Source organism: Echinops telfairi, unplaced genomic scaffold, assembly GCF_000313985.2.
Source record: "Echinops telfairi isolate 266 unplaced genomic scaffold, ASM31398v2 ScPeMD7_1713;HRSCAF=2227, whole genome shotgun sequence".
Classification (NCBI taxonomy): domain Eukaryota; kingdom Metazoa; phylum Chordata; class Mammalia; order Afrosoricida; family Tenrecidae; genus Echinops; species Echinops telfairi.
In genome coordinates, this window is record NW_022105611.1 from 22,331,684 (window position 1) to 22,344,064 (window position 12,381).

The 12,381-nt window shown below is 41.1% G+C and overlaps 1 protein-coding gene and 1 pseudogene across 1 annotated transcript; one reads left to right on the forward strand and one right to left on the reverse strand.

Annotated features, from left to right (window-relative positions):
• Positions 1-1,881: 1,881 nt before the first annotated feature.
• Positions 1,882-2,815, forward strand: LOC101652308 (annotated as a pseudogene).
• Positions 2,816-9,078: 6,263 nt separating this feature from the next.
• Positions 9,079-10,023, reverse strand: LOC101664574 (olfactory receptor 52B4-like). The gene has a single exon (XM_004708902.1). It carries the CDS (start codon positions 10,021-10,023, stop codon positions 9,079-9,081), a length of 945 nt encoding a protein of 314 aa, XP_004708959.1.
• Between the last annotated feature and the right edge of the window lie 2,358 nt (positions 10,024-12,381).

Sequence of the window (12,381 nt, forward strand, 5' to 3'; positions counted from 1 at the left end):
GCTCCAGCACATAACTGCACTAATCTCAACAACTTGTCGACCTCACTCCGGAGAAAAATTGTACATTTTTGACTACTAACTTAATAAACTATACTATGTAGTCTGGATAAAGTCTTCCTAAAGTGTCACTTCAGAGTGATTGAAAGATCACTCACTTCCTTCAAATGGAGTTCTCATGGGCTAGAATCGGGTAGATCACATTAGGATTCTCCAAAGGGTGGGTGCCCAAGAGCAGAGACTTATATTTTGCTAAAGGTCTCAAGAGCAGTCCTTACTCCTGGGAGCATAGACTGAAAGTCACCTGTTTAACAATCTTCTCCCTCGCATACACATGGGCCACATCATTGTTACTCTCCACAGCAGTCCATACATCCTTTCCTCCACGCCATCCCTTGATTAGGCATGCACATGTTGTACTTCAATCAATAAATTGTTAACATGGCTATATTGATCTTTTTGCTTCAATTTTAGTGGGAACTAGACATCATTAGCTCCATTTTAAGTCACCAAAGACAATTGGAAATTCAATATATGAATTAGTGTAAAACAGATTATAATACAAGTATTCCTTTGTTATTTAACAAACTTGAGTTTAAAGATAAGCTGTGGTTATCAAGTCATTTAAACTCTGGAATTTGTAGCCATGTTTTATTTTAAATTTTTTTATTGTGAATTAGGTAAAGGTTTATGAAGCAGATCATTGATTTTACATTCACCTATTCACACACATTCTATGACAGGAAATTGCTTGCAGTATCCACACAATGTAACACCACTCTTCCCTCTTCTTTCTTGTGTTTATGGTTTCTATTTACCTTTCCCCCCTATCCATTCCTGCCTTCTGAAGTTCATCTCTGGGCAAAAGCTGCTCCTCTGACTTTGCATGGATGCTTGTTCCAAGGAGTACCTGTATATTATAACGTGGGGTGAGCTTAGTTCCAGGACTGAAGAATGACTAAGGGCGATCGATATAGGGCCATGGACCAAGGGCCATGGAGTCTTGAGGGATCCACAAGATTCCATCAATCTACTAAGCCTGTTATTTTTTAAATTATTTTGAATGTTGTCCCATATTTTCCTCCCTCTCTTCAGGACCCTTTATTTCTAGGTCTTCTGGGCTCAATGTGGAGGAGACAGATTTGCATGGTCCATTATTCCTCCTGTGTTCTGTCTCTCCTCATTCTGTTTAGCTCCTTCCTGTCTTCTGAGTTTTGTTGTTGGGCAAATGCCGTCATTTTGGTCACATATCATTCTAAGAGTGTATTCCTCCCTGGTGTTTTATACAAAATACTTTTGTATACAAAATAATTTTGTAAAACTCATCATGGCTATTTTTACCCCCACAGGATGATCTTCAGTCTATTTGATTTGCGTTGAAAGGTCAATCTACTTCATTAATTTTTCCAAATTTACAATGTCATCACCTCAGAGAGCTCAAAACTATTTAAACATTATCATTGCATGCCCAGTGTTCCTCTGTAGACTTCCAAATTATTTTTTACTCCATTACCTGCTTGGCAATCCCTAATCGGAGTTAGCCTACTCTACTTAAATAGACTCTTTGAGTCTGTTTAACTTATTCTTCTTACCATCACAGGGTTAATTTCTCCTATTTTATTTCCATCTAGAATGTTTCTTAAATTACTAATACGCTAATATGATCATTTTATTTTAGTTAGACATACATCTTGTTTATGAGATTATAATATCATTAAAAAACAAACCACATCTTGTTTACTTTTATGTGTCATAACTCCTTACAAATAGGATGGATTGAGGTAGGTGCCAAATTACCCCTGGTGACCTGAATGATTGATTATAACATAAAATTTCTCTGTCTCCGTGAAGAGGTGGTGAGGCCCTAGGTTGCCAGATCCAAGTATGATCACCTTGAACTTCACTGGTATGGGGCACACAGTTTTCCGTTTGCTGGGCATCCCTGGACTAGAGGACCAGCACATGTGGATTTCCACTCCCTTTATCATTTCCTCTATCATAGCCTTGTTTGGGAAGCGCCTGCTCATCTTTATTATCTACACAAGGAACAGCCTCCATGAAACAATGTACCTCTTCCTCTGCATGCTAACTGGGGCAGAATTGTCCTCTCCACATCTACAGTACCTCAGGCCTGGGCCATCTTCTGGTTCCATGCTGGGGAGATCTCTCAGAATCAGTGCATCTTCTTCATCTATTCTACCTTCATTTCTGAGTCAGGGATCTTGCTGGTGGTGGCATTTGACTGCTCTCTTGCCATTTGCTATCCATTGAGATACACCACTATTCTTACACATTCATTGATTGCAAAAATTGGTGGGACTATCTTTCTGAGAAGCTATGGTACAATTTCCCCAAACATTTCTTCTGAGAAGATTAACATTCTGCAAAAGCAATGTACTCCAGAACACTGGTTGTAGGCACATTGTCTTGGCTCATGTTTCATGTAATGATATTCAAGTAAACATAGGGTATGGATTTTCTGCCTTAATGTCAACTGTGATATTAGATATTATGCTAATTTTTATCTTATACATCCTGATCCTCTGTGCTGTATTCCACCTCCCTTCCGAAGATGCTCGCCACAAAGCCCCGAACACCTGTGGCTCCCATGTCTGCGTCATCACCCTCTTTTATGGGCCCAGGATTTTCACAACCCCTTACCCAGTGGTTTAGATGTCACATTGCACCCCGTATTCATGTTCGGCTGGCTAATGTCTGTATTCCGGCTCCACCCATATTGAACCCCATCATTTATGGGATCAAGACCAAACAGATCCGAGAGCAAGTGGTTCATATATTATTTACAAGGCAGAAATAACTGATGTTGGAAGCGGATACTCTGTTTCCTCGGCAGCTCTAGCCCTTCGTGAAGTGAGCGTTGGCACCAGCAGAGGTCAAATGAATCCGTAAGGTGACATCTCCAGAGCAATTTCAACAGGGGGACTTGGGTGCAGGTTTCTTTCAAAACCTCTACTCATTCATTAAATATGGTTGTTCTCCATGCTTAGTTTGTGTTCTCATTAATAAAACTGAGAACTAGTCCACCTCTCTATAGCACTGAACTGAGGATGGAATCAGATGAACTGGAGATAGCGGTCTTTTCTGGGTAATTGATAATTTATTCTTTCGTAATGTTGATATGCATTGATTGGCTGTTCTTGTTCAATTCTGTATCAGAATTAGGAAGCCCATTCTGCCACATAACCTCTACATCTTGGCCATTTTGCTTTTAAAAGTATAATTTCAACCTGTTTGATGTTGATGTTTCTCCAATATAAAACCATAATGTAACAAAATGTTTTGAACTAACCCTTACAGCCATGGGAGTGTAGTGGGTTGTACACTGGGCTGCGTTCAAAACCACCAGACACTCTTTGGGAGAAAGATGAGGCTTTCTAGTCCCGCAAACACTTATAATCTTGGAAACCCACAGGGACTGTTCTACCCTGTCCTATTGGGTCTCGATGACTTGGAATCGACTCAGTGAGTTTGGTTTTGGAGTTTTACAGCATCTCTAGAACGATTCACTTATGTTGGAGCTGAACATTTTGAATGAATTTTCCCATGCATAGATTTGAATCTCTATCTTTGCTTTTTTCTTGATTCCATGCCATTTTGACTTTCAGTCAATAATGTCACTGAAGCTACATTTGTTAAGGTCATAACGATCTTCACCCTTACATCAATATTCAAAGCCTATCTTCAGCTTATTCAGTGTAATAGCAGTTTGATACATTCATTCTCCTTTGAAAATATTTACTCATTCAGTTCAATTGTGTTTATTGGCTACTACTCGGTTTCCCTTCATGGGTGTTTCCCATTTCCTTGTTTAACGCCAGATCTCCCAAGAACCCAATCCTTGGGACTATACTCTTTTCCTGCTACAATCACTCTCTAATCTCATCTATTCTCACGATTCCATTTCAGTATGCTTAGTACCTCCAAATTTGCAATCTAGCATCAAATTTCTCTCCTGACTTGTATTTCTAATTGTTTGCTTAATTTGTCTACTTGTATGTCTAATAGGCATCTCATATCTAATCTGGTCCACATGGAACTTCTTACCATCAAACCACTTTGTCCAGCAGCCTTCCAGGAACCATCTAAAAGAACCTTTAATCTTCCAGCAGTTCAGACCTACCCTGAGTTCTTATCTTTCTTCCATGTATCATTCAACTCCTTCTTAATGGCGTTCCTTCTCTACCTTCATTCCACCCACCTTCTCATATGCATTGTTTATTTTCATCCTATAATTTTAATGGCTTTTATGTTAAGATGTAATGCACATGCCATAAAAGTGACCCTTGAATAATTTGAAATGTTCTGGTATCACAACATTGTGTGACCATCACCGCTATATAATTAAAAACACGTTTATTCTACAAATTCCTATTGGTCTAAGGTGTTATAATGAAAATAAAAAGAGAATTTCATTGTATCCTTGTCGAAACACCAAGTGCTACTGCAGACTAAGGGCCATAGTCCTTACAGCTGTCTTAGTTATCTAGAACTGCTACAGCAACACTGCAAATGGGTGGTTCTAATCAACAAAATGGTGATCGTATAGTTTAGAATGCTGGAAGTCTGAATACAGAGTGCTGGCACCAATCTCTACTTCTCTCACTAGTTTATATCTCAAAAGATATCAACTCAAAATCAACCCTACTCTAATCCTGCTTTGTTAACATAACAAAGACAACTCATTCCCAAATGGGATTATCACCAAAGGCATAGAGGTAAGATTTACAATGTATACGTTTGGAGGACATAATTCAATCCCTAATAGAAAGATCTAATGACTCTACATGAAGTTCTTATTTGCATTTGCTATTTATTCTGCTTAGATTCTCCTTTGCTATATCTTCATGACTTTGTCCCTTGCCTCTACCAGATTCTTAGTCAAAACATTCTCAACAATACCTCCTCCAACCATAATATTTAAGATCCCAATTACTGTGACAGAGCACAACTGGTGCTCTAATTCCTTTCTAAAATTTATTCTTCTCCGTAACATTAATAAGGAGCTCTGTTGGCATAGTGGTTACTTGTTGGGCTGAGATTCACAAGATCACCGGTTTGAAACCACCTCGGGAGAAAGCCAGGGCTTTCTATTCCTGTTGGGAGTTACAGTCTCAGAAACCGACAGGGGCGGTTCTATCTAGTCCTTTGGGTCGCTGTGAGTTAGCATCGACTCAGTGGCAGTGAGCAAGTAAGTGAGTGGTGATAACATTTAATGATGATGATAATGGTAGTAAAGTGCCATTATATAGAGATAAACATGTCATATTCTTTCAAACAAAAAGAAGTCCAATGAGGGGAGCAACTTTTGTTTGATTTCTGTCCTGTTTTATCTAGTACCTAAAATATTTCTTGGCACATTAAATATTTGTTGAGAAGGAGAGTGCGGATGGTCGCCCAACTGCATGTAATTAATGCAACTAAACTGTAAATGTACACTCTGTTGAACTGATGTATATTTTTGACAGGTATATTATCAACCACAGCAAATTTAATAAAATTAAGAAAAATTAAGGTACTTAATATTTAAACAAAATCTGTGGAATGAATACAGGAGTCATATGCAGATGTTGGCAGTGGAAACTCATGGATCTGAGTAGTCTGAAGTCTGATGGTTCTTTTAACCAGGAAAGACTGTGTAGGTGTTGAGAATGCTAGAGTGGGGGACCCTCTTACTGTTTTCTAGTCCCTGGGTAGTGTATGGCAAGCCATTGAAAACCTTACTCTGACACACACTGGGTTACTATGAGTCAGAGAGCAACACATTTGGATTTTGTTTTGCTATTTGCTGTCAAGGAAGAGTGGTCTCAAGGATTCTCCTCTCCACATAGCAAAAAGCATACTAGGGGATAAATAACCCGTTCAACAACGTTTCTCTTTTCACTCCCGTAAGATAGGTTCCTCAAAGAGGACATTGTTTGCTCACTCCTCACCCTTCTTCCCTCGTGCCACGCTCTTCCACACCTCTGCTCTTCCACACCTCTGCGCCTTGCCGGAGTGTCTTTCTCCCACGTAGCCCTGGTGGCTTCCGACTGCCCGTGCAGATCGCAGCCCAGTGTGTGACCCCTACACCACAGGGGGTCGTTGTGAGTCGGCAGTGACTCGATGGCAGTCAGTTTGGTTTTTTTCCCATGGGTCTAGTCTTGTGTGAATTGTTCTAAAAGAAATTATTTTACAATCAGAAGTTCATTGTTCTGGTGTTTAGCAGCCCAGCGTGTGGCCCACGACACCATCAGGGCTCCTTCTAGCAGTTCATTATATTTGATTGATACATTGTAAACATTCTCTTATTAATGGAGGTAGATGGTATCTTCATTTTCAGGCGATTATAAATACAGCTATTATAAGCATTCCCATGTAAGTCTTTGTGTGTATGTGTTCTTTGGGGCATATTAAAATCTATGTGAAAATAGCTTAAACATGTATTGTCATTTGACCATTTCATACAGTTAAAACCAAACCAAACTCACTGCCACTAACTTGATGTTACCTGACAGCAACCCTGGACAGGGTTTCCGAGACTGTTGAGCTAACCTTTCTCCCTCGGAGTCCTGGTGGGTCACAGTGCCACCCGCAAAAGGTGTTCATACACGTCTGTGCAATTGGGGGTGGTCTGCAGATAAGTTCCGTAAATACACCTGTTTTAGTTCGGTAGGGTACCTTAAAAAATATGTCCAATAAAAAAGTGACTTCGGAGTGTATGGACTAGATCATGTAGCTCTTAGTAAGGACTATGAAGTTTACTTTTGAGTGCCTTTGACAAAAACACAACAAAGATTGAGGATATTTGATTTACATTGTAAGATCATTATTCCAAATTTTGTGCTAAGCAAATAGGTAGTAGTGGGTATTGGAAGAAGGGCAGTCAGGAAACTATTTGGAAGGCAGTCCAAGTCACTAAGTCCAGAGTTGATGTGGCTTATAATGACCCCAGAGGACAGAGTAGAGCTGCCTTATAGGACTTTCACGCCTGTAAATATTTATAGAAAGGCATCTCTTCCCCGTGGAACAACTGGTGGTTTTGAATCATCAACTTTGCATAGCAGGCGAGTGCTTTAACCACTGTGTCATGAGGGCTTCTTTTAAGGCCTTGGAGTGATGTAAATATGAAAGAGAAAGAGCTAAACATGACTTCAATAATATGAGCATGAGAGAATGAAGTTGTCTTTCATGACATGGGAAAGTGCTGGAAGAGGAGGTTTGAGAATAAGGTAAGAGTATGAATTTGGACATGGTGAGGTCAGGAATTCAAAATCACCAGATGCACCCTGGGAGAAAGATGAGGTTTTCTACTTCTGTTAAGAGTTCCAGTCTCAGAAACTCACAGGGGCAGGGCCAGCTTCTATTGGGTTGCTATGAGTTAGAATTGATTTAATCACAGTGAAGTTTTTATTAAATTTGAAATACTTAATAATGCCTATGTATATAAGTTAAGTACAAAGTTAGAAGTGTTTAGTCTAGAGTTTGAGTTAGAGGTTGGAGATACATCTTTGGAATTTTTTTTGCATATTGGTGGGTCTAAAGCAGAATTTTTCAAATGGGGAATTTGCCATGCCCCATAGAAATTTGGCACGTCTGAAGATATTTTTGGCCATCATAACTGTAAGAGAAGAGTGGTGTTGGCATCTGGTTGGTAGAGTCCATGGATGCTACTAAACATATTTTAATGCACAAAGTAATCCTCACAACAGAATTAAGTATCCCCAAATGTCTATAGTACTAAAGTTGAGAAATTCTGGTCTGAATCCAGTCATAGACTGGAGGGCGAATATAGCTAGGGAAGAGTAGGGATTTCAAGGACTGAGTCCTGGATTTTCCAGTGTTAAATAGTCACAGAAAAGAGGAAAAACCCATCAAAAGAGACCAAGGCACAGTCAGCCGGATTACAGTAAGACAAGGAGGATAAGACAAGTGACCTTTCAAGAATGAGAAAACTGAATATTGATCATTGTATTCAGCAGTGTGGAGGCCACTCAGGCAGGCAGTGTAATGGTGCAGGAAAAAGAATGAGTGAAATGAGATCAAGAAAAATAGGGAGGATTAGGAGAGGGTGGGTGGAGACAAGGGGAGTCCATCACAAGGTTCAAACTATGACCCCCTCCCAGGGGGACGAATAATGGAAAAGTGTGTGAGAGGCAACGGAGGATGATGTAAGATCTGGAAATAGTCATTCATAACTTATCAAGGGTTTGTGAGGGAGGCCAGCAGGGGAGGGAGGGGAATGAAATGGGGAGCTGATATCAGGGGCTCAAGTGGGAAGAGAATGCTTTGAAAATGATGAAGGCAACATATGTGCAAATGTGCTTGACACATTGGATAAATGTATGGATTGTGATAAGAGATGTAAGAGTCCCAATAAAAGTATTTTAAAAAAAAGAAAAATAGGGAGGAAGATATTGAATCCTGACATGTAGACAACTCTTTCAAGGTGTTTTACTGTAGTGGAGCGAGAGAGGAGAGAGGAAGAAAGTGGAGAGAGGTGAAGAGAGAGACAGAGAAGCATGAGAAAGACAAACGGTAGGGGAATTCAAGTACAGTACATTCTTTCCTCCCTCCCTTTGCTCTCTTCCCCTACGTAGGAAAAATAACAGATTGTTTATAGATTGAAATAAGCTGGTGGAAAATAAAAATTTGATAGTAGAAAGGACAGAAGGGGGAAATGCATAAAGCAATGCCCTACCTTAGCTAGATAAGAATAGGAGCTACTTCACTCCATCAAGGCATGAAACAAACCACAAAAGAACAGTTCATCAATCATCCACAGTTCATCTAGTTCCAAATACTTGTGTGAGGTTAGAGAGCTAGGTTGGATTTAAAAGGTAAACTCACTTATATAGCTGAATGAGAAAGCTCTGGGAGTTACCAGAAGTTGCCCATTCATTACTGATCAGAGACCCTGCAAAGCATACCCTACAGCTTCCCTGTGGACATGCTCCTGATACAAAGACTCAGTGAGCCATCGATCCTGGTTCAGTTGTCATCCACCTACTGGAGCTGCTAAAGCCTACTTCACATGTGACCTGGAGTGTTGAAAAAACAGTAGTTTAAGTTTCATGATCAAAGTCATATCTCTTTTGGAAACAACACATGAATCACCTGGTCCCGAATCTGTTTGGTTTTGATCCCGTAAATGATGGGATTCAGCATGGGTGGAGCCAGGATGCAGACATTGGCCAGCAGGACATGAATATGGGGTAAGATGTGGCGTCCAAACCGCTCCGTGAGGACTGAGAAGATCCCGGGCCCATAAAAGAGGGTGATGACACAGACATGGGAGCCACATGTGTTGAGAGCTTTGTGACGAGCATCTTTGGAAGGGATGCGGAAGATAGCATGCAGAATAAGCATGTATGAAATGAAAATGAGCATAACATCTAAGACCACTGTTGACATAAGAACAAAAAATCCATACCAGATGTTCACATGGATGTCATCACAGGCATATCTGGCCAAGATAATGTGCTCACAACCAGTGTGTGGAAGAACGTTATTTCTGCAAAAAGTCAGTCTTTTCAAAAGAAATATGATGGGGACAATTGTGCCGTAACTTCTGAGAAAGATAGTTATGCCAATCTTCCCAATCAGGCTGCTTGTTAGAATAGCGGTGTATCTCAGTGGGTAGCAGATAGCAACGTAGCGGTCAAATGCCATCACCAGCAAGATCCCGGACTCAGAGATAAAGGTGGAATGGATGAAGAAGAGCTGAGCGATGCAGCGAGCCAGGGAGATCTCCCCTGCACCAAACCAGAAGATGGCCAAGGCCTGAGGTACTGTGATCGTGGAGAGGACGATGTCTGTTCCAGACAGCATGCAGAGGAAGAAGAACATGGGTTCATGGAGGCTGCGCCTGGTGAGGATGATGAAGATGAGCAGGCTGTTTCCAAGCAGGGCAATGACATAGGAAATGAAGAAGGGCATGGAGATCCACATGTGCTTGTCCTCTAGGCCAGGGATGCCGAGCAAGCGAAAGACTTTGTGGCTAACCCCAGTGTGGTTCAAGGCAGCCATATGTGGGACTTCACTTCCTGTTCACAGAAATAGAGGACAAGTTAGCTTCTACTTGAAAAAAAACCTCTTATGCCACCAGAGGTTTTTAACACCGACTCAATTCTTTGTCATAGTCAGTGTGCTGGGACCACACAGCATGAAAAGATGAATGCAATATCTGTTCTTTCAGTGAGGCAACAGTCCTGCCGGCAAGACAGGCACTAGTACGGTGAACAGAAACAACTTGGTTAAGCGACTATACCAGTGCCCCATCCTGCAAGAGACCATAAATGCACTACGGTGGGAACATAGTGGGACAACAGACTTCATTCTGTTTGTAGGGTGTGCTTTTAGGTGGAGATGAATTAGGTGGACAGGGCAGTGAGGCCATTTGAGAATTTAAGAAAAAAGTATTGCCATTAGAAAACTTAAAGAGTTTTACGCAGTTAAAACCATGTGGTTGTGAGCAGGCACACAGTATGAAATAGCATATAAGACTGATTACAAATGACGGAGCTGGAAGGCTCTACTGAGACGCGGTCACCAACCCCCATTTGCTATGAACCTGGAGAGCGTTCGCTGCATTCGGCTGGCAGGAGGTGGAAAATGGATGGGAAGAGAGAGATAATTTGAAAGGAAAGCTTCACATTTTTTCTTTTCCTTCTTTTTACCTTTTGAAATGAAGATGAGAAAAACCACCAGTTTTAATTGACCGTGTAACTAACTACCACCAAAGGAACACATGCAAATTATAGTTTACATATTTAAAGAGTGAATCCAATGAGGTTTATTTTTTTAGTACTTTTCAACTATCCTAGAAGATTTTTAAAAAAATCACTTCATTGGGAGCTCATACAACTCTTATTACAATCCACACATACATAAATTGTATAAAGCACATTTTCCTAGAAGAAAATAATGTATTGACAGTGTTTTCACAGTATAATAGAATTAACACAGTAACATTTAAAACTACCTATTTGATGTTGGGGACTGATGCAAAACCATTCTTATGGCCCCTCATTAATTATCTAGATAATGTCCTAGGGCAGAAGGTATTACGGTCAGTTTTTTTCAGGATTGTAAGTTGAGGCTTAAAAAGGTTGGCACAGTTGGTATTGAGTAAAGCTTGGATTTTGTAGCTTCTTTTATATATAATTTTCTGGTCCATGAAAGGTGCCAAAAGGCGAGAGACTTTACTGAACTGAAAAAACTTATCACGGCCTCGTGAATGGGCAGAAGAGGTAGGATGCAGGGAGGATCTGAGCAGGTAGGCGGCAGCTATTTTCTATCCCCCTTGACCTCTGATGCATCACAGATTTAATACGACAAATGTTTCGAAATGATTTATAGTTGAAATTCCCATTTCTATGTCCCTTTAGCCACTAGCAGGAAAATTCTGGTAAAAGCATAAAACTATTAAGTGCTTCCACACCCTGGTCTGCTGAAAGGTGAGAAGCTAAGGAAAGACTGTCTTCCAAAGTGCTATGGAAGAAGAGGGGCCCTGAGTTAGTTAATTGTGCCAGCCTGGCCGATAATCACATGTGGTGCTGGTTGAAAGGCGGAGGGATAAATGGGTGGTGAAGCCTCGCCTTTCTAGTTCTCGGGTCTCTTGTTTTGTGATGGTTGCATCGGGTGCAGCTGCCTTAGCAGTTCCCTGCTTCAGCTTGCAAGATTGACTTCCTACAAGACATCCCCAAGGAGAAGCCGCATGGATTTATCCCGATGCAGCCCTGGGTGCTGGAGCAGCCGTGTGGAGACCCGTGCCAGTGCTGAGATGCTTACACATTCACTGACTCAGCTTTCCTCCTGCAGTCGGCATTATTGCCTCTGTTTTGTGAGGTGGAGGACTTTGTGGACTGGTGTAGGGTTAATGGGTTAATGTTGGACTTGTGGGCTTGGGCAACATTGGGTTGGGGTGTTTTCGTGATGCACATTTTCTTTGCATAAAACTCTCTCTTATCTATGAGTTGCTGTGCATTTGTTTCTCCTAAGTACCCAGACTAATACAGGCCCTGATGCTAGTAATGTAAAAGGACAAGTGGACTCCAACCAAATAACAGATGGAGAAAAAACAAAACAAAAGTGCTCAGGTTCTGGTAACCAAAGTCACCAGAGGGCTCAGTATCCCCCTGGAAAACTCTTAGATCAAGTCTTAAGTCAATGTTTCTTAAATGGGGTGAATTTTCCCCTTGAGGGCCATTTTTCTGGAGAAGTTTTAAGGAGGTCTGGTGGCACAGTAAGTGGCTATGCATTGGGCTGTTTACAGTCAGTGGTCCGAACTCCCCAGTCATTCCCAGGAAAGAGATGCGACTTCCTGTTCCCACCAAGAGTTGCAGCCTCAGACCCCGGGGCAGTCCTTCCCTGTCCTGTAGGTTC